Source organism: Cornus florida, unplaced genomic scaffold (genome assembly GCF_030987335.1).
Source record: "Cornus florida cultivar Cherokee Brave unplaced genomic scaffold, ASM3098733v1 CherokeeBrave_3.0.0_Hap2_Chr11, whole genome shotgun sequence".
Lineage (NCBI taxonomy): Eukaryota > Viridiplantae > Streptophyta > Magnoliopsida > Cornales > Cornaceae > Cornus > Cornus florida.
In genome coordinates this window covers 98,394,479-98,416,170 of record NW_026775581.1, presented here as the reverse complement: position 1 = coordinate 98,416,170, position 21,692 = coordinate 98,394,479, and the positions used below count along the sequence as shown (strand labels likewise).

Genomic DNA, 21,692 nt, shown 5'->3' with positions numbered 1-21,692 from the left:
AAAGAGCTTCTGGTATAACCTTTCCATCTTCAAAGAGGGGGGAAAATACACTTTAATACTTACACAATTTTCACACTGCGCAACTTACAGCTACACCAAAATACTGATCATATAAGTAGGAAGTACTAAAAGAATCCAAATTTTAATAATTGATTGTATAACTTTTCCTCCTACTCTTCCTTGTACACAGGACGTCCCGTGGTACGTGAGGAGATCCGAGTCCGTACTCTAAACTTCTCCTCCTACAAGGACTCATCTAGTACGTGTTTGGATTCTTGATTAATCTGATCAAGAATTGGCGAATTCTGCCATGTCTCTATTACAATGCGAACTATGAATAGGGTTGTAGATCCTCCAACATTATCAAAGCTGTCTGTACTCCGTATGTAAGACATGATGTCACGAATTATTTCTTCTTGAATTCTAAGATCATAACCACTTACCATTCCCTTGATAGCGAGGAATTGAGACAGATCAAACCACAATGTGAAATAGTTTTGTGTCCTCTTAGTAATGTACTTGCATAACTTCGTTGTCGTTGTTGCTATGCACTTGCATCAACTTTTGTTGTTGTTGTAATGATACTGGTTTGATCAAATTGACATACTCCTAATCCGAATACACATAATTATCTAAATCGTGCTAAAGAAATAAAAATAAATATGAAAAGAAGGAGAAAAGAGACAAGGATACTAGTTGGATGATGAACATACCGTCATATGAGAGGTCCTTTTGGAGAAGATCCTTTGTGAGGCTCTACTAGGTGAGGAGTTGATGATGGGTCTGGTGGAGTGTCAAATATTAAAGAGAAATCGCATCAACTTCGTAATGAACTTCGGAATTTTTTTTTTCTTCTAATCAAATCCCCAAAACTGGTACACTATACAGAAGCCAAAGTATATTATTGAATATATATATATATATGTGTGTGTGTGTGAATACAGCCTTCAATCTTATTAGGGTTCGTTTTTCCCTCTTCAAGCAAACATATATATGTATTTTCCCCTTTGATTTTATGAACTAATAGAGACTTCTCAATGCTTTGTTTTCCTTTCAATTTTGTAAAGTAAAAAAGAGAGAACCGTGAATCAGAGCGAGAAAGAATCAAGGAAGCAGAAAGAGAGAACCGTGAATCAGAGAGAGAAAGAATCAAGGAAGCAGGAAGAAGTTGAATAGAGAAAAGAGATAGAGAGGGTCGTTAAAACATCTTCAACTTCTTTTCATATTTATTTTTGGTATCTTCAGCGCAAATAAAATATCAACGATTACGTGACAGTTACACGTAAGATTCGGATTAAGAGGAAGCCAATTTGATCAGACTCGGACTAAGAGTACGCCAATTTGATCAGACTCGGACTAAGAGTACGCCAATTTGATCAGACTTTTCCTTATATCATCCCAATTTGTATTTGTATGTAATATGTACCTATAATACATAACTATTAAATTTCTTATTCGAATCATATTCACTATTTCTTGCCAATATATATATATATATATAAGCAAGATCTTCATATTTGTGTAGAAAACTATTACCTGAAATAATTATTTTAGTCGCACTAAATAAACTAAATAATAATAAATTTTTAAGGGAGGCAATATTCGCACCTTACTTTTCTCCATGTTTCCCTCTTTTTGTTCAATTGAATGGAAGAGAATGGAAAAAATTGATAATTTAATTTGATTTATAGGATAAAAGGAAAGATAAAATTTTAAGTTATTTTTACTATTAAATCCATCCCTTATTTTATTTATGAAATTAATTAAATATTTATGAAGGGTGATGTATTAATTTAAATATTTTATAATAGTCTCACTTGTTTCTATCCTATCTTATGGGTGAATGAAAATTTGTGAAAGAGGAAGGATGACTCATCCTTCTTATTATCCTTTCTTTCGTTATATCATCTTTACCGAACGAAGTAAATTTGTTCATTCCTTTATATTTTCCTTCCACCCCTCTTCTTTCCTTCCTACCAAATAATAAAAAAATGGCAAGAAGATTCTTGAATTCATTAATGCACCATTCCTTAATTTATAATATTCTTTATACAACTTTAACTTCTTTGTCTTTTACCTTCTTTACTATTTTTTTTTCCTTTCTTTTTGTTTTTTCCGAAGGTCCTCTCACAAAGATTAATTTATTCCGAACTAATAATAATTTTTTTTTTTTTTTTTTTTTTTTTGGCATTCAAAAGAAATAATTTATTCCATAGTGACTTTTTTTTTTTTTTTTGGGTACAATCAAGAGATATTTACTCAACAAAGTTAACTATTTTTTTTTTTATTTTTTGGTCTTGTCAAAAGACACCTAAAATATTAAAGATTAGAGATGATAAGAAAAAATCTGAAAGGGTAATTGTGTCATTTAAAAATTAATAATTATTTTCTTGTATAGTTAGGATTAGAATTGCCATTTTATTTAAAATTGTAATGCAAATGTTGAAAAGTGGAATGCGGATATGTCTCCCTTTTTTAATTGAATAAACTCACTTATTTTAGTCCATATTCAATGTCTCAATTAATTGTATATTTCAAATCAAATAATAATTTTTTTTTTTTTAAATAACCCGGATGTCCCCTGAACCCTTAAGGCGCCTCAACAACCTGACTAATCCTGATAATTCGAAAAGGCACCTCCTTGCCCGGTCCAAGTAAGTCATTGCAGGTAATCGACGGGTCTTGATAGTAGGAATGGGCCTGTCCCAGCCTACCCATCGTCGAATCAGCGCATACATAGAATACACACAGTAACAAACACAGTACAGACGTATTTGTTCGGGGGCGGTACAGAAACCCTAGACCCTCTGAATCTTCACTTTCCAACCCTATAAACGAGTCTTTTATTCATATTACAACCTCTGGTAACCGACATTCAATCGGAAAGCAAGAAAAAATAGTTAGGTATGAAGCTATTCGACGACAGTGATAGCTCCGATGACGACGTCGGGAAAATTTCGAAGATCGAAATCGACGAAGAGTTCGCTCGCCGGTACGAGCACAACAAAAAACGCGAGGATTTACAGAGACTTGCAGAGCTGAAGAAGAAAGGCCTCGCTGGAGAAGAATCGGACAGTGACAGCGACGACTCTGATGAATCGTCATCAGAAGACTTCGATTTAGGTAAGAAAGATGATTTGAAATTTTTTGATGCCTTACTTAAAGTTAAAAACAAAGACCCAGGTCTTGAAAACAAAGATGCTAAGTTGTTCGAATCCGAAACCGAAGAGGAGAGTGAGGAATCAGAGGACGAAGAAGGTTTAGGGAGAAAGAAAGTGAAGCCCATGTATTTAAAAGATGTTACGGCGAAGCTTTTGATTGAGGAGGGTCCCGAATTTGAAGAAAACGAAGAGAATGAGAAAGTGAAGAGCTATGCGGATGAGCAAGAGGAGTTAAAGAAGGCATTTTTGGATGCGGTTGGGGAGGCTATGGATGATGACGACGGAGAGTTGTTGAAGGAGAAAGCAAACGATAGTAATGCGGATGAGGATGATAGTGATGACGATGTTGAGATTCAGACCAAGTTGGATGAGTATTTTGGTGATGATGATAAATTGGATGAGAATGAGAAGTTTTTGAAAGATTATTTTAGAAATAAGATGTGGGTTGACGAGAGCAAGGGTGAGAATCCATTGGTTGAAGATGTTTTGGGCATTTCAGATGACGAAGAGGAGATTGAGAAGCAAGACGATTACGAGAGGGAGTTTAATTTTAGGTTTGAGGAGAAAGCAGGGGATAGGGTGTTGGGACACTCGAGGGTTGTGGAGGGTTCGGTGAGGAAGAAGGAGAATGCCCGAAAGACACAGAGGAAGAGCAAGGAGGAGAGAATGGCACACGCGGAGGTAGAGAGGAAGGAGGAGCTAAAACGCTTGAAGAATTTGAAGAAGAAAGAGATGAATGAGAAGCTCAGAAAGATTAGGGAAACGGCAGGAATCGGTGAAGATGTGTCTTGCTCGTTGGATTTGGATGATCTTGAGAAGGAATTTGATCCTGAGGATTATGATAGAAAGATGAAGGAAGCATTTGATGATGATTACTATGAGGCAAACGACGTAGATCCTGAGTTTGGGAGCGAAGATGACAGTGAAGCTGAGAAACCCGATTTTGATAAAGAAGATGAGTTGCTTGGACTTTCCAAAGGTTGGGACTGTGTGTCTGGGTCTGGTGATGGGTTCATAGCTGCCAGAGAAAGAACTTTAAAACGTAAGGCAGACAGTGGAAGTAATAATGACCAGGTAGGAGGAGAAGAATTAGTGCCTAAAGATGGTAAGCAGAAGAAAAAGCAAAAAATGTCCTCTCTCGAGAAGGAGGTTCTAGATAAGGAGTTGGAGGAGTACTATAAGTTGGACTATGAGGATACCATAGAGGACCTCAAAACAAGGTTCAGGTACAAAGTGGTCAATCCTCAAAAATTTGGACTAAGTGCTGAGGAGATCTTAATGATGGATGACAAAGAATTGAATCAATATGTTTCTTTGAAGAAGCTGTCTCCTTATAGGGAGAAGGAATGGAGGGTGGCTCGAACTAAGATTCACAACCTAAAACAGAGGAATAAGCTGGTTCTTGAAGAAGAGAAATTGAATGGCCAGAAGACTGGTAGAAGGACCTCTAGAGATGATGGTCAAAGAATGACTACAGTGACTGGTGCAGCAGAACATGGGAAAGCACAACTGGAGGAATCAAATGACGATATGAGCAAGCTATCCAGGAAAAGCAAGAGAAGACGTCGTCAAGCCGAATTCAAACTATCACAGTCAAGGCTTTTGGCATATGGGAAAATCCCCTCTAAACCTAAGAATAAAAAGCAGCAGTGAAAATTGGCTTTGGTTTAGGCGGATGCAGTATTGGAGGTGATCTCTTCCATGAGAATTTTAACTTTTTGGTAATCATGATATGTTTTTTGAATTGGTAGATAGATTCTTTAGCAATATATCTGCAACATTTTCTTGAGACACTGAAAAACTCAGAAGACAGTTAGAATCTTTGATGCTTTTGATTTGAGAACTCTTCGTTGTTAATTTCTATTTTACATTTTATAGCTTCAAGTGCATTATGTGCTCTTAAGCTTCCCATCTTCCTCTCATCTATTTGATGTTATTAATTGTTTAAAGACCTGGCAAATTTGTAAAGATTCTCATATATCACCTTTGACGCACTGTTTGGTCACATGATTCATAATTTGATTTCTTGCTGGACTTCTCTAAATTCATGTCTATGGAAAAGTTTGTTTTCAAGCCGTTTAATCATTTATTGGCAGCAAAGGAACAAAAAGATGTAAGAAACGAAATTATATCCAAAATCCGTGCAAAAAAACTATTGTGAGGATATGTAAATGTATATTTTATTTTATTTTTAATTTGGTGAGTAGAAAGGTTTAAACTTGTTGCCAGCTAATTATTGGTAATTGCAGGTTTTTTGGGGTAAGCCTGTAAGGTGAATCTAAATTGCAGGTTTTTTGGCCAAATATTGGCAATATTTCTCAGTATTTTGGACTAAGGTGAACCCTAACTATTGTTCATCAACTACAAAAATGAAACCCCAAAATGAGCCCACCTCTCTTGATCACTTTTGATTAGATGTATGTGCTTTGCCCTTAAACTAAGAATTGTATTCAATGTTATCAGGTGGTGATAATAGTGTCACTGTTTTATGCAAATGGTAAGATGCTTGTCGATCATAGAAACAATTTTTTGACAGGGAGGGGTGTAATTTTGTGCAAATAATATTTTAAAATTTTGTCTGTGTACTGATAAATACCCAGTAATAGCATTTTTAATGAAATAATGAGACTTATAGTTTGTCTAGATTTTTTGTGTTGCTGGCAAATCTTTTTTCTTGTATTCTGGTAAAGTTTCATGCCCAGGATAGAAATTTCTCATTTGTTCCTGCATGGGCTTGTATTGTAATAAATATTTTCCTGCCCAATAAAGAAAATATTGTCCTTGCTTTTTGGCTGTCTAGATATTTGGTGTTACTGGCAAAGCTTTTTTCCCTACAGGTTGGTCTTGTATTCTGGTAAATTTTCGTGCCCAGGATAGAAATCTCGAATTTGTTCCGACATGGGCTTGCTTGTATTCTGATAAATATTTTCCTACCCGACACAGAAAATATTTTCCTTGCTTTTTGGCTGCTATAACTTGTTCATGTTGATGACTGCTGACATGAATCATGATCAAACTACAGAGAATCTGTTAATAGTTTTATTTGAATAGTCCAATTGAACTAACCTTCTATAGAACTTTTGTGCATTCAACTTAGATTTGCTTTTTGGCTGCTCTAACTTGATCATGTCCATGACTGCTGACTTGAATCATGATCAAACTGAGAGAAACTGCTAATCATTTTATTTGAATAGTCCAATTGAATTAACCAACTAACTATACAAGTTTTGTGCATTCAACTTGGATCTGCATCCCACCAATTCTTTCTTCATTCAGTGTCTGTTCTCTGTATGGATTAAGGGCACCCCTATTCCAAACCTGTCTCACAAAAAAATAAAATAAAATTCTAACAATTCTGACCTTCATTCGGTTTGTCTGTGCTCTGTAGGGATTACGGGTCGATTTGGGATGGGGCACCCCCATTCCAAACCCACTCGGCCGCATAGGAGTCGGGCGTATCAGGGAACAATGTTTTTTAAGAAAATTAATTCAAAGTTGAACACATTTAAGGTAGATTTTTGTAAAAAAAAAAATCTAAAAATTAAGAATAGACAAATACTTAGACAACCGTAATAACAAAAATGCTTTAAATATTAGCATAAAAAATGAAAGTAAAAATAAAAAATACAGGCAATAAAAGAAAATAAATTTTTTTTTTTTCCTAATTGGTACTCGCACACACATGCCTCCACCAAGGTTCGAACCCCTTACTGACTCGGTAAAGAAAATAATTCTTTCTATGCACAGATGCTATCAAATCCCATATACTCCTTCGCCTCAATCTTCTCGATCATGTCTATTATGCCAAATCCACCTGTTTGGAAGGAGGGGAAAAAAAAACAATTGCTTTTTAACACCCAAAACAAATAAAATGAACCTAATTGCACTTAGGAGTTGATAAATCTAACAATCCCACTCTCAATCTATGAATAAAATAGCATTTTGCATGTAGCTACTGTAAATGATACTTACCTAGTGAGATTGCGCTCGCAAATATTGTGAAGGCGAGAATGAAGATGATCAAAGATGCTCTGCCTAGTATGGTGATTATCTTTCTAACCACATGCTGACCTACAAAGGCAGCAACGGTGGTCACAACCACAAAGTAGAGAGCTGCCATCACACAGACAATACACAAACATACACATTAATTATGTACAAATCTTCCTACCCACTTGGTCAAGTGGGTATTCTGTAGCATTAATCAAAACCTTTTGAAAGCAGAACGCAAATTTGGCAAAACAACTTACCATAAGGAACTGGAAAACGTTTCAGAAGGTAATATTCTACAACAGACATGGATGAGGAAAATAGCATGGCAAAGGTAGCGGTGGCACTTGACACCTACATATAAAATTCTTAACTAATAAGTCCAGCGACGATTTACATGAATATGTAAACATTGATTGAAGGCTATGAAGGGGGTGATTGATCACAGTTTGAAGAATAATAACTTCAATAGATATTAGACACTAGAATAATTCCAGGTTCTTTCAAATGTCTTTGTTAAGGAGCATCACTGAACATATGATATAGTGCAATTAAATTTCCCCTTTCAGTCACTGATCGTCGTGTTTTTTAACTACCTCAAGAAAAAAACATTGATCTGATATAGGAATGAAATGATCGGCACTGCTCTTTTACAAAATACTTCAGTACTGAAATGGAAAATAAAACATGAACTGAACTGCATTCATCACACACCTGAGGAGGGATTCCCAGCTCCAGAAAGAGTGGACCCAAAATGAATCCTCCACCGAGACCTAGCAGCCCACCTACAACACCAGCCAGAATGCCACAAGAACAGTAAAGAACCAACTGGTGCAGTTGCCAGTTTGTTCCTGTTTCTCCCTTTGACAAAATCACTCTCCGCCCTTGGTATAAGCTTATTGCCTCATATGCAGATGCTCCAACAGCCACGGGGATCTGAATGGCAAGGAAAAGGGATCATTCACTTGTATGCATTAGAAACAGAAGTTATAGATAATCCTATATTTCATATGGCAGTGCCGTCTCAACCAAAAGGCCTACCAACATTTTCACCCATTGAGACGAGAGGGAATGCTCTTTTTGACTCGCATTTTATCAAAGAAATTACCTGCAGCAGATCTAACACCCAATATGTCGCAGAACATGTCGTCGTGTAATTCTGTATCAAACATGTATAGATTTCCTATCAACTTAGATCATAAATGTAGGAAGACACAAATAAACCAAAATTACAGGGGAAAGAAAATGACATAACAAACTAAAACCTTGGCAAGCTGCAGTGCAAGGATTATGACCCAGACAGCAACGAGAATACCAAGTTCCTTCCAGTAGACATTCTCAATAATAGAGACCTGGGAACATTAAAAAGTCAGGTCTTATAAACCATGAGTCATATATGTACAGACTGTAAATGTGTCATACCTTTGATGTTTTAGATTCCTTTGATTCCATTTTAAAGCCATTGCTGGGACTTCCAGGTAGAGGTTTATATTCCACTTCTTCACTACCGATACCTGATAATAGACAAAGATGGTATGTCCCATTTCACAATTTTATACAAAATTAGCCCATCAAGGAATCTTTTAGCCTTTAAAGATTGAACACGGGACAAATCAACTCACCATTAGATGTCAAGCGTCTTGCAACCTCCTGGAAATCGGAAACAAGTGAGACAAGAGAGGTATGAACATTTGAAGTTTTATAACACTGATTCATATAGAGAACAAGTGAAGCTTTATACAACCTCTTTAGATATGGTCTCTTTCTTCCATACTTCAACACCCTTGAAGAATGCCTTAGTTGATGTTCCTGCAGGTTATCTCAACCAATGAAGAATATTGCCCGATAAGATAACAAGTGCCGAAATTCCAATTTAAATAATGATTACCTAAAAAAATAATAATCAGTAAGACTGTAACCATCCAGTCAGCAAACATCACATTGAAAGCAACTCCAATGCTGATCCCCAGCACCAACATTGGTTGGAAAAGAAGTGCAAGGTCATAGTCAATGATCGGCAGGTCAAGTGTTGGATGCCTTAGCTTGAGGTTGTATAAAACACTTGCAGCTGCTGCACCCATGATCATACCTGACCAAACAAATAGTATGACACACTCCAGGCTTTGTGCTTCAATAATATGGTAAATTATATTTATTAGAGATATAAATATATTTATATGTAATTGTGAGTTAGTAGTGAAGGTTCTGATTAACAAAAGCAAGATCTACACAAAAATGAAAACGATGAAAACATGCTATTAAGCTACAACTGAAACACACCCGGTCTTAAAAATCAATCAAACAATACAAAAGGCCAAAAAGGTGCTGGAAAAGAAAACACCATAACAAACTGCTGCATCCTATAAGAATGGTCACATAGTTGCAAAATGCGAAAAAAATTCAGCACACTGCATGCACAACTGTAATTCGTCTATAGGTACACGAAAACTCTGAAATGCTAATAAATAAGATGAATTGCTAGTTAGCTACCATGCTATTTGGTTTTAATCTCCTATTCCTCAATCCTCCCAGATCCAGGGAATAGAAATACAATGAGTCTATAGTCTGCATAGAAGATGACTTCTCTAAAGGATTCTACTACTACCAAAACAAGTGAAATATTTTCATCCCTAACTAGAAGTTTAGAATTACTCTTACATTTTGAAATTGCCGTTGATGATTTCGTATCAAACCCAATGATCAGAGTAAGCATGGGAACATAGATGCCACCACCACCTACACCACCAACACTCCCGAACGCTGCTCCAAAGAATCCAATTATCGTCCCCACAACAATTCTCCACCCAAATTCCATTTCCTGTAAATCCAATTTCACAAATTAAGAATAGTTTCCACTAACATTGAACTGAGAGCGGCAAAAAAATATACTTCTACTTCAATATCATAGTGACACACACACAACCACAAACATATGCAAAGTTAGCTTCAGAAAAAGAAAAAAAAAAAAAAAAAAAACCGCTGAAATTGGAAATATTGCAAAGAAAGAAATGTGTGAAATCTTTCGAAACAAATTTTTGCATTGAAAATGGACTTACTGGCCAAACATGTTGATAACCCAATCGACTTTTTTGCCATAAGAAATTGACTATATTTGTAAAGTAATTCGAATCACCCTCTTCTGGAGTCCAAATGTTACTCAAAAAGTCATGCTTCAAACTACGCTCTGCAGAAACAAACACAGAAGCTAGAACAAGAACACCAATCCCAGCCATCAAATAGCCAAACACCCACTTCATTCTCTCTCTAAAAGGGTAAATTTTTTCTTCTACATTTGTTGCGCTCTAATCCTCAATTCAACCACAAAGATGATAAGATTTCAAAATTGAACTAAATATATCAAACCCTTTTGAGATTGTTCTCTTCCTTTCAATCACCTAAAATAACCATTGGATGTTGAAACCCAAACCAAAAAGAAAAGCACTAGTTTGCTAACCTTTTAGAGAGAGAGACAGAGAGAGAGAGAATTGAGCAATGAGCAAAAACCAGAAGCGAAGACGTTAGTTCTACGCAAATGAGGGCAGTGCGAGAGAGTGAAACGTTGAGTCACTTGCAAAGACGCCAAAGGTACATTGGAGCTTATCCGATTTGTAGGCAACGTTGCTCTTGCGCTGCTTCTTCCAGGCTCCATCTTTCACTGTTTCTCTCTCTTTCCCCGTTTTTATGTTTTTTGTTTTTCAACTCTGCTTATTTGTCTTTTCCAGCAGTTGTACTTTTTGCTAAGATCAAAATAAATTTAATTACAGAAAGGGACATGAAATTTGAAATTTGAAATTTGAATGAAATTTGGCATTCAATTTTTTTTTTTTCCTTTAGTAATAAAGAAAAAGGTAAAGTGTAAAAAATTCCTTAATTACGTTTAAATTTGTAAATAACTCTCTTAAATTATATTTTGTACATGAAACTCTCTAAATTATCATATTTAGTTGCAAAATGCCCCATTATCTTACATATTCTCATTAAATAACCATAATACTTTTTTTTATTGAATTACACTTGATATATTTTTCTTGTTGAAATAAATTATGAAAAAAATTCATATTAATTTGATGAAATATTCTCTATTAAATTTGCATAAGTTTGGCTTTAATTTTTTTAATTAATTATTTAAATAAAAATCTTAAATAGAAAACTTTGAAACAATTTAAGTAATTTCTTAATTTTCATGAATATATTGCATTAAAAAGAAGATATTTTTTATTATCGTAATTTATTAATTTTTCATGAATATTGTTTGAAATGAAGATATTTTTTTATACCAAATTTTTTAAAAGCTAGTATAATAAGTTAATCATTTTAGAAAATGATAGTTACGAATCTATTTATTTATTTTCTATTTTTATAATCAATTGATACTAATTTTGAGTATAATTAATATTTAAATAAGAGAAAATATAATAAAAAATAATTTAATAAGAAATGACAAATATAATAACAAAGGATAAAATAGTATTTTGTGATGAATTTGTCCTTAATTGCAACAAATCAACAGTTTAAGGAACAATTTTTAATTTAGGGGAGTTAATTGCAAAAAATTAATAGTGCAGGAGAGATTTTTTACACTTTATCCTAAAGAAAAAGTTAAAATTACTTCTGTAAAACAAAGTTTAAAGAGTAATTTTTTGGATAATGATGATTGATGAATAACACCCTTAAATATAAAACTAGTTTTAAGTAGCTTAAACTTGTCTCAGATATTTGAAAACATTTTTAGAAGAAACTATTTATTAAGACCCCTTTAACTCAATTTTAAAAGATTACTTCAAATACTATATAGAAGTTTTTATAAACATTTTAGTTTTTTACTATGTACAGACCAGAAAATTATTTTCTACAAAATTAAATTAAGTAAATCTAAACTTTTCTCCGATGTAGTTTTCGTAAGACAATTTTTGAAAGAAAATTTGAAAACTTGTCGGACTGTTATTTTGTCAGGAGTCTATCATTGTTCTTTTCAAAATCTGTCATTATTTTTCAAATTATTTGTTACTTTTACTCCTTATAAATGTGTACCAATAATGAATAAAAAATATTTGAATGAATAGATTTTAGAGAAGAATTTTAAATTGCAAACGCATTCACAAACTCATTAATTTACTTGAGAATAAAAAAATGCTTTCGAATTAAAAAATTTAAGGGACAAGTGCAGAAGACGTCTTTAAAATATATTCTGCATAGCACTTTTATTCCTTATTTTAAAAAGTTTGCAAAAAATACTCCTAATCTTTTCACATTATGTAAAAATACTCTATCTGAAATAAATTAGTACTGTAAAATGATTCAATAAGGGTAATTCAGTCAATTTAAGGTTTAAATTTGTCAAAAGAACCTATTTACACCTAATTGAAACTTTAGGGGTGTTTTTTGCATCTGGGGAGCATCCTCTAATAGTGTCTTTTTGGTCATTTTATAAAATTATTTATTTTTATATATTTAATAAAATGGTTCAGTAAGAATAATTTAGTTAACTAAGGTTTAAATTTGTCAAAGGGATTTATTTGTACTAAATAGAAATTTTAAGAGTGTTTATTGCACATGAAATGTGTGATATGTATTGTAAACATATACTTTAGGGTACTTTTTGCACTTGACCCAAAAATTAACCAAACAAGACTTTAACTCCCTATTAGGTTTAATTTTTCTTTTTAAAAAAGTAAACCAAACTGGCCTTTATTTCAAGGATCCTTTCTATACAAGTGTCATACAATGCAGATTCTGCTGAGACTGAGGTGAAAAATTTAAGGGTAAATTTCGCAGTCATTCTTTAAAGTTTGAGCAAATTATGCACAGTAAATTTGTGACATTCTCTAAAATTTGAGCAAATTACAAACAGCAAATCCGTTTGACCGCTGCGAGATGATGACTTTAAATGTGAAAAATCAATAATGCTCTATTTTTTCCTACAAAAGAAGGACAAAATTATCTTTTCATAAAATTTGGTCAACAAGTCTAATAGAAAGAAAACACCTACCAAATCTCAATGGGAGGTCATGTAATAAACATCGAATGATCTACCTACGTGTAATTTGTCTAAACCTCAAAGCAGTGAGTGTAATTTATTCAAATTTTAAAGAGTATTTTCTATTTTCATTGTATTAATATAAGTTATATTAAAAGTCTGCGTCTTTAGAAAAGTTTAGTACTAATTAACCGACAAATAAGTGTCTAGAAAAAGACGGAATATATAATAAAAATGAAAAGACTTTAAGAATAAGCAAAGAAATGGGAAACGAGAGATGATTAAAGTAGAAGTTGGTTATCTATTTCAATTCAATCTGAAAATTTTCATCAGCCAGCAGCAGATCATGACTACTACTACCAGGTCAGGAGAAAACTCATCCAAGACAAATCCAGCTCTCCACATTTTCCCAGAAGTATCTTCATATGCAATAATTGTAAGGAAGGAGATCAAACTCACATCTTGTTCATCCCAGATAATCATAGCGCTGCACGGCCACAATCCTGACCTCACCAGTACTGGAGGTGCATTAATCAATGAACTCACTATTCATCTCAGGCAGTATCAAAGCATAGATCTCCACAACTACAAACAAAGAAATCCCCCACACGATGCTTGAGTTTCACAAGACACTATATGCCTCCACTTGGTTCATAAATTCAGTTAAAGAAAGGAAAATAATTTCCTCTCACAAAATGAGGTTAATATTTTGCTTTCCTCCTTATTTCAAGGGTAACTAAGCAACAGGAGTTTAATACCAGTTGAAATGACAGCAATAGGGAATAGTCTGTTAGGTAGTAACTAATGTGAGCAAAATCTTTCTGAATTATGAAACAAAAATGTTAAATCAAGGACAATCCAGACAAACCCATACCTCTGCTATTGCATTAGTGTTGTGTCTAATGCCTAAAATGTAACATGATCTTACAATACATTTCTTGCACCTACTTCTCACCAATTCCTCTCCAACTATCATACTATTTTACTATCATATATTGATGCTTAACCCTCCTAAAACTCATTGTCAACATTCAATTTGTGAGAGACAGAACACACTCTTAAATTTTTTACATATAGCTGAAACCAAAAACCACTTTTACCATAAGAGATCATTCTCAAAGAACAAGATACAAGTAACACTTCCACTGAAAATCATAAGCAACAAAAGAATAATTCGAGTAAAAATGTAGCATAATATTTCATTTCAGCTTGAACAAAAACTTTGCCAAACTAGTCAACATACCCCCACAACACAACAACATTATGTACATGTAAAACTATGGTTTTTTCTTTTTTCAATTCATATATAAGTTTCAACTAAGATGGGTCTTTCACCTTCTTTTTCTTTCTCTTCCGCATCTCCACCCTTCTTCAATTTCTCATCCTTGTCCCCATTGCCCTTCTCACCGATCTTCAAACCTTCTAATCCATCGACACAAGCCTCCTCTCCTCCTTCCGCAACATCAGGTCCCACCACCTTATCACCCGTATCCGAAGCATCAGCACCACCAACTACCACCTCGTCTCCGGTCACCTCCGGCAATCCACCGCCCTTCTCGGTGGCGCAGGGACCCGGTGGGTCAGCACCGGGCTCGATTCCGACCAGAACGTCCGATGATTCTTTAGTGGTTGGCCATGGATCGTTGATGCAATCATCCTCGTCGGAGGCGGAGAAGATAGAGGCGGCGCGTGAGCCGACGGCGGTCGCGGCTTTGAGGAAGGCCTCTTTTATGGAATCAGGCGGTAGTGCACAGTCTTCGAGGCCGGCGTCCTCGAGACGCGGTGGTCGAATCTTGTCTAACAAACCCTCTGATACTTCATTTGTTGCCTCCATTTGACTGTCCTTAAACGACGATTTGGAAACCCTAACCCTAATTCAATGAATCACGGACGAAAGAGAGCTAATAAAAGAGAGTGTAACAGTGGTTGATTTGAGCACCTCCATTTTTGCTGATATAAATAGATTGGAATTTGGGGGAGAGAGATGTCATTTCCGTGTCGGACCCTACTGGTGAGGATGTAGGACACGTGGTGATGATAGAATAGGGGACCGGGATCCCAACGCAACTGACTGTCGGGTCGTGGATAATGAATCAATCTGAGCAGACACGTGGATTGTTCAGGACACGTGTCAATCACACAAGCATTGAGTTCGCACAAATTAAGATTTTTTTTATTTTTTATTTTAATATGTCTCACTCAAAAATTATTACATGATTGAAATGGACAATTAGATAGTTTCGATCAATCAGATACAGTTTATGTTTATATACGGCAGCATAAACTAAAAGGGAACAGAATTACAATTATTACATACATGATCATATAGACCAAGATGCTTGTAAAAATTCTGCTCAACTTTAGTAGAACTTTTTATATAGCGTCACTAAACATGTTCTTTAGGAACAAAAGCTTAAAAAGCAAAATATTGAAATTTTAAGTTTGGATAAGAACATAGAAAACAACAAAGTTCCTTCAATTGAAGTAGTTGAGATGAGTAATCTCCATCATTCCATATAGTACGATTGGAGTATTCAAACTCTAGCATAAAATCAAAAAGTACAAAATTACTGCTTTATTTGCCACTAAAATCACATTTTTATATAAACCACAAACGTATAGGTAAACACAGACATGGAAGTTGAACAATAAATAGTAAAAAAGATAATTAAGTGGTCGTTTCTGATGGACTAAAAATACAAATTGGAGATTAATAACCATCCTGATCACTTGTTATAGTTACTGCACAACGAATGGGAAGATATGAATGACAATTGTATCTGCATTCCAAGAAGCAAAGCCAACCCTGAACTCTTCTAACATTCACACCCTGTAGATCTTTGATGCCGCCCTCCGTCAGCAACGTCAATGGTGTCAGGAAGATATCTTTAGGAAAAGAAAATTCAAAGAAATCAATTAGTAATCCTTGAATAATTCTGTATCCCACATAATGATATATTATCATGACACAATTAAGAACCAAGTAGATAATTAATAACCAAGTACAACATTAGAGAAACAAATTGTAGTTTCTTATGTAAAAGTTACAAAGAACCAATATTACGGTCACAACTAAAGCCTACACCATTCATTCCTTGTAGACTTGAAGCGCTCATGTCCATCACAATGATCATGGAAACTAAATAATACATGTGTTGGGTGGAGTAAAGCCTAATGTTCTAGATTTAAAAGGTTTAAAGTCTATCCCGAGAGTTCTCTCCCATTCTTATTTGCTCAATAGAGAATCCGCCGCGTGAGATTAAACGGCTGAGGGCGTGAGCTCAGAGCACCTTCACGATAGCTTTTTCCTTTAAAGAACTGCAGTCCTTTAAAAAACTGCAGAAAGCACTCCTTTCTAATTTGATAGACAGGTGGAGTGCCCTAAGGATCAGATAACAATTCTAGATGTTAAATTGCAGCTGAGTCATAATGTCTAACTGCACTGCCACCAATCAATAACGACGATGACTGCCATGGTAAAAATAAGCTCTCTCCAACTAGGAAAAAAAAAAAAAAAAGATACTCTCTCTCTCTAGAACTAAGGGTGCAACTTGGGCGGGTTGAGGGGTTAACCCAAGCTCAACCAAACCCGACCTTCACTCAAGCTACCCACTCCAAGCCTATCCCACGTTCAAAATTTACAACTCAGGTTAAGCTGAGTTATAGAATTCAGGATGAGGTTAGCCTTAGGTAGGGTTACTCCTATGCATAAAAGATTCTAAAACTGAATGTAAGCATATAAAACGTTATAAACAAGACATTAATATCTCAGAGGATTGAAATACAATAACGTAAAGAAAAATAAACTGAAAAAAGTTGATTACGATTACTGATTATATATATATATATATTTATATATAGATAATCTTAAAAATTATGAATATATAACAGATCATGTTAGAATTCGAACCAAATTAAGTTTAGCTTATAGTTTTCACTCCAATAGTAATTGGAAAATTGATTGCTCAGGCATGTGAAATATTTATATATAATATATATGTGGGTTAGGCTTGTGGTTGGTTTGGGTTGGCCCACCCAAGTTACACCCTATGTAGAGCAAAACACTCCTATTGCAAAGGCGATTCTTCAGGCTAGAACACTTGCTATTCAATGCATGTTTAAAGTAAAGGTCAATTCTGGACAGGGCGGGAAGGTGAGGTGGGGTGATGTCGGGTGTGGGAAGTTACTAATACCAAAATATCCTACAGATTAGATGACTCAGGTGCATAGAATCCTCACATTTCTTCTTCAGGCTCGTTCTTGAGTGCATTTTTGGCTATACACTCAAAAGCAGCTTCCACATTAAATCCTTCTTTTGCGGAAGTCTCGAAATAAGGTATGTTTCCCTTAGAGGCACACCATGCCCTTGCTTTCTTCTCAGAAACCTGCAATCAAAAAATAAGGCCTGTAATTGCAAGAATAACAGCAAGTTCAACAAGGAACACCAACAGATCACCTTCCATGAGGAGTAAAAGGATGTCAACGGAAGAGAAACCACTTACCACACGGCTATTGCCACCATCAATGTCTATCTTGTTCCCCAATACAACAAATGGAAAGTTTTCCGGGTCAGATGGGCTGGCCTGAACATCAAAACCACAAAGAAGAGATTTTAATCATAGATTGGCAGAAACTTGGAATCATATGAATCGTCAAATGAATCAATAGTTACCTGAATCAGAAACTCTTCCCGCCAGTTGTTGAGATTGTCAAATGATTTCATGACATTCACATCATTTACAAGAACACAGCAGTCTGCCCCACGATAAAAAGCCACACCAAGGCTTTGGAACCTTTCCTGCCCAGCCGTATCCCATATCTGAAAAAAAAAAAAGTGTTTGCTTCAAAGGACAAAGTGAAACCATCCCCATACATTCACCTCCATATTAAGGTCAGCTTTTAGTAATATGCTGTCATTTCAAGTATGAAATATTGGAAAATGAATTTTTACAGATTATGGGCATGCCGCCTTTCACCTTATATACAGACTTCTTAGATACACACAAACATATATATATATATGTGTGTGTGTGTGTGTGTACGTATTTGTGATACATGGAGTACAATAAATTTTAATAGAATAGTTGCTTGGTAAGAATAGAAACAGCAGGGCTCCAAACTAATTGAACTTTGAAAGGTGGATAAGCTACCACCCAGAATTTATCCTCAGCTACCATAAACAGACTTTGTGGCACAGCAATGTAAAATTTTGCTAATTCTTTTTCCCTTTGCTGGAGGTAATAAATGGGAAAAAGGAAAACCAAACGAAACTAGAGAGGGGCAACTATTTCTTATATATATAAATATATATACATACATACATGTACGTATTTGTGATACATGAGTACAATACAATTTTATAGAATAGTTGCTTGGTAAGGATAGAAACAGCCGGTCTCGAACCTAATTGAACTTTGGAAGGTGGATCAGCTACCACCTAGGATTTCTCCTCGGCTAACCAAAACTGACTTTGTCACACAGGCATGGAAAAAATTTGCTAATTCTTTTTCCCTTTGCTAGAGGTAATAAATGGAAAAAAGGAAAAACAAACAAAACTAGACAGAGGCAGCACAGCAGTGACAGCACAATCTTAATATATTGCCATAACCATGAAAAGCAAAAGATAACAACCATCCAGCTGTCCCGAGTACCTGTGAACCCATTGAGCCCCTTCATGGGCAATACCATCAAAATCTCCTATGAGCCAGTTCAGATCACTGTCAAAATCGAGAGAAGATGATGGTATCTCAGCTGTAATTGATAGTGCCCAACTAAGAAAAAAAAAAATTTAATAGTGAAGGCAAAATACTTTCTTCAAAATGCAATTGACAATCAACTGAATTCTGAATACGCCATGACAGTAAAGAAAATAAACCTTTGGTCAAAGTCTCCCCAATATATAAAAGCTGGAGTTCAAGAGACATTACACAAGTAAGGTCCATATGGAGGAAGCAACAGTTACCTAAAGGTCCTAAAGAAGAGATGAGGAATCTATGTGGTTTTTTATTCCTTTTCTTTTCCCTTCTACATTCCCTTAATCATTTTGACTAAGTACTAGAATGGCATTAAAAATTGCTACTTCAAATACTAGATTAAGTCATATACTTTCGAAAATTACACAAGTAAATACTTCAAGCACCCTAGGCTGAAGTATTGTGATAAAGAATCTAGCACAAAGTACAGGCACTACAATGAGCTACCCAATGTTTACCAATATGCAATTCACATTCAAAACACAAAAATCCGGCTGTTCTCTTTCATCCTTTAACTGAAAGTAAAAATGTTGACTTCTACACCATTCATTATTTTAAATGATGTATGTATTCATTGGCAAACTTGCAGAATTTAGTATAGAAATACAGAGAGATCCAATTAGGGAAACCAATCATCAGTTTAGAGCTCTCACCTGCAATGTGAACAACCTATCTTCAAACTGAACTTCCTTTGTTAGGAAATCAGCTCCAATTGTCGCTTTGTACTGATTACTAAACTTTCGATTCACATACCTAAACACAACAATTAAAATGACAATCACAAATCAGAATAATACAACCAAAAATTTATATAATCACTTGACCAAAGCTCTAGGGTTCTGAGCATACTGATTCATCAATGACGTCTTCCCAACTCTGCCAAAAATAAAAACAAATCCAAATTAATACAAAATTCCAATGTCTAACTATACTAAACTACAGCTCATAGAAATTGAAAAGCTTCAAAATTAAGTAAAATGTTCGTCATTCAAATATGAGACCCTTCTCTTTAATTTATTTTAAGTAATTTGAACGCAAGCAAAAAGATGACTTTTTAATTTGCTGAAAAACAATGGGCAAAAAAATTAAAGAAAAGCCCCTAAAGCTAAATCTCGTTTCCCAATGCAGGGTATCCAATAAACTAAATATCCACTTATCTAATCTCAAAAATAAAACAATTCAGCTTTGGTAATCTAAACAACACGTGAGAAGATTCGAAATTTTCCTTTTTTCTTATCAATTTACTCAGGAACCAAACTGGGGAGATCCGGAAGTCTGAGATGAGAAAAAGACAGACTTACCCGCTGTCTCCGAGGATTATGACCTTCAGAAGCATACGCCTTCGAGAAGCCATGGATTAAATCTGAGGGGTGAAAAAACAAATTAGGGTTTACGATCAAAAGAGGGAGAAGAAATCGAATCGTGGATACTCTGAATTTTGATCTGAAAATCTTACGGAAACACAGTATTTTTCTCTCTCCTGTTCTTTTAGGGAGTGAAAAGAACGAAGAAGAAGAACAAAAATGGATACCACTATTACGATCTGTCAATCAATCGAAGCACAGCCGGGCTTTGGTTTTCAAAGATTCCCAAATTCCGTATGTACCCACCAGTTCTGGTGAGATTTTCAATTAAACCACTTTCTTTTTCTTTTTTCGTTTTCTTTTTTTTTTTTGTTTGGAAAAAAAAATGCTAATAAAGCAAAGGATAGGGAGATATTTGTTATTTTGCAAATAGAGTAAAGGGCTGTTTAGAAACGAAAAATTGTCAAATAATGAAGTTTTTGTGCCTACATAAGTTTTTTTAGATTCTTTTTAAAAATAATTCAATTAAATGAAGAGACACTCATATTTTGCCCCTAGCCGGGATTCGGAAATATGAGCTAAGGATCAAAATCCTCACCGGTAATTAAAAAAAAGCCTCGCAGTTCCTTTTGTTGCGAATGTAGTGGTTTACAATGCACACTCACTTTTTAAAATTGAAAAATAAATAACAAAAGTGTAAAAATAAGTTCTCTTCTTTTTTTTCTTTTTCTTTTTTAATTACACTTATTTTTTCTAAAGTTTTGTCAACGTACATTGATATAATTCTTATTTGTCAAATTACACTTATCCCCCTTAAAATTTGTATGTAAGTAACACATGTTCCCTTGATTAATAGTAATAATTTTATAATTTTCAAATATTAATTATATTTTAGAACACATGTTTATTGTGATAAAATACTATATATATAAGGATAGAAACGTAAATATAAAGACAAGTGGGACAGGAGAGGTAAGTATAATTTGACAAACAAGAGAAAATATTGGTTCATAATATAAAATTAAAAATAAAAGAAATGAAAAAACAAACTCATGGGACAGTGTAATTTACCCTTAAAAAACAAATTATTTCCCAGTCTTTTTTTCAAGCTTCCAATTTTCACAATTTTCACTTAAATGTATTCACAAACTTCCTTTTAAAATTTCACCATGCACATTTTGAGTTGTTTACTGTTCTAATTCAGACTTCACTACTTTTATGTAATGTATTCACCAACTTTCTTTTCAATTTTCACCGCACATTTCCAGAACGTGGACACTGAAGGCACGTCTGGCACTTATATAAATTTTCATAAATAAACGGCAATAACCAATCATATATCATGTAAATTTATGATAATGAATAATTTTCAAAAAAAATTATGACAATAAGCACGTCATTATAATATTAATTTATATATGTAACAGAATAATTTGTATGATAAAAATAATTTGTTTATATCCCTTTCCTTCAATAGAAAAAAATGATTTTTATATTTAAACAAGAA

At 34.5% G+C, this 21,692-nt stretch overlaps 4 protein-coding genes across 5 annotated transcripts; 1 reads left to right on the top strand and 3 right to left on the bottom strand.

The window, feature by feature from the left end:
- Positions 1 to 2,639: 2,639 nt before the first annotated feature.
- On the top strand, positions 2,640 to 5,034 carry LOC132283548 (uncharacterized). Its single transcript, XM_059785511.1, has one exon. It carries the CDS (start codon positions 2,907 to 2,909, stop codon positions 4,812 to 4,814), a length of 1,908 nt encoding a protein of 635 aa, XP_059641494.1. The 5' UTR covers positions 2,640 to 2,906; the 3' UTR covers positions 4,815 to 5,034.
- Positions 5,035 to 6,619: 1,585 nt separating this feature from the next.
- On the bottom strand, positions 6,620 to 10,840 carry LOC132284347 (sulfite exporter TauE/SafE family protein 3-like). 2 transcript variants are annotated; one of them, XM_059786445.1, is made up of 12 exons: positions 10,208 to 10,840; positions 9,810 to 9,969; positions 9,040 to 9,240; positions 8,896 to 8,960; positions 8,774 to 8,801; positions 8,574 to 8,665; positions 8,417 to 8,503; positions 8,260 to 8,310; positions 7,866 to 8,087; positions 7,412 to 7,505; positions 7,134 to 7,274; positions 6,620 to 6,975 (listed from the first exon to the last, which is right to left on the bottom strand). In XM_059786445.1, the coding sequence occupies exons 1-12, from the start codon at positions 10,406 to 10,408 to the stop codon at positions 6,899 to 6,901; spliced, it is 1,419 nt and encodes a 472-aa protein (XP_059642428.1). In that variant the 5' UTR covers positions 10,409 to 10,840; the 3' UTR covers positions 6,620 to 6,898. The 2 variants fall into 2 exon arrangements, with proteins under 2 accessions (XP_059642428.1, XP_059642429.1); XM_059786446.1 differs by having other exon boundaries at positions 7,134 to 7,232.
- Positions 10,841 to 14,301: 3,461 nt separating this feature from the next.
- Positions 14,302 to 15,085, bottom strand: LOC132282875 (uncharacterized). Its single transcript, XM_059784687.1, has one exon. The coding sequence runs from the start codon at positions 14,960 to 14,962 to the stop codon at positions 14,429 to 14,431; it is 534 nt and encodes a 177-aa protein (XP_059640670.1). The 5' UTR covers positions 14,963 to 15,085; the 3' UTR covers positions 14,302 to 14,428.
- Positions 15,086 to 15,688: 603 nt separating this feature from the next.
- On the bottom strand, positions 15,689 to 20,457 carry LOC132282874 (ras-related protein Rab7). The gene is made up of 8 exons (XM_059784686.1): positions 20,338 to 20,457; positions 20,183 to 20,244; positions 19,731 to 19,757; positions 19,535 to 19,634; positions 17,801 to 17,947; positions 17,631 to 17,711; positions 17,368 to 17,513; positions 15,689 to 16,014 (listed from the first exon to the last, which is right to left on the bottom strand). Exons 2-8 carry the CDS (start codon positions 20,233 to 20,235, stop codon positions 15,945 to 15,947), a joined length of 624 nt encoding a protein of 207 aa, XP_059640669.1. The 5' UTR covers positions 20,236 to 20,244; positions 20,338 to 20,457; the 3' UTR covers positions 15,689 to 15,944.
- Positions 20,458 to 21,692: the final 1,235 nt, after the last annotated feature.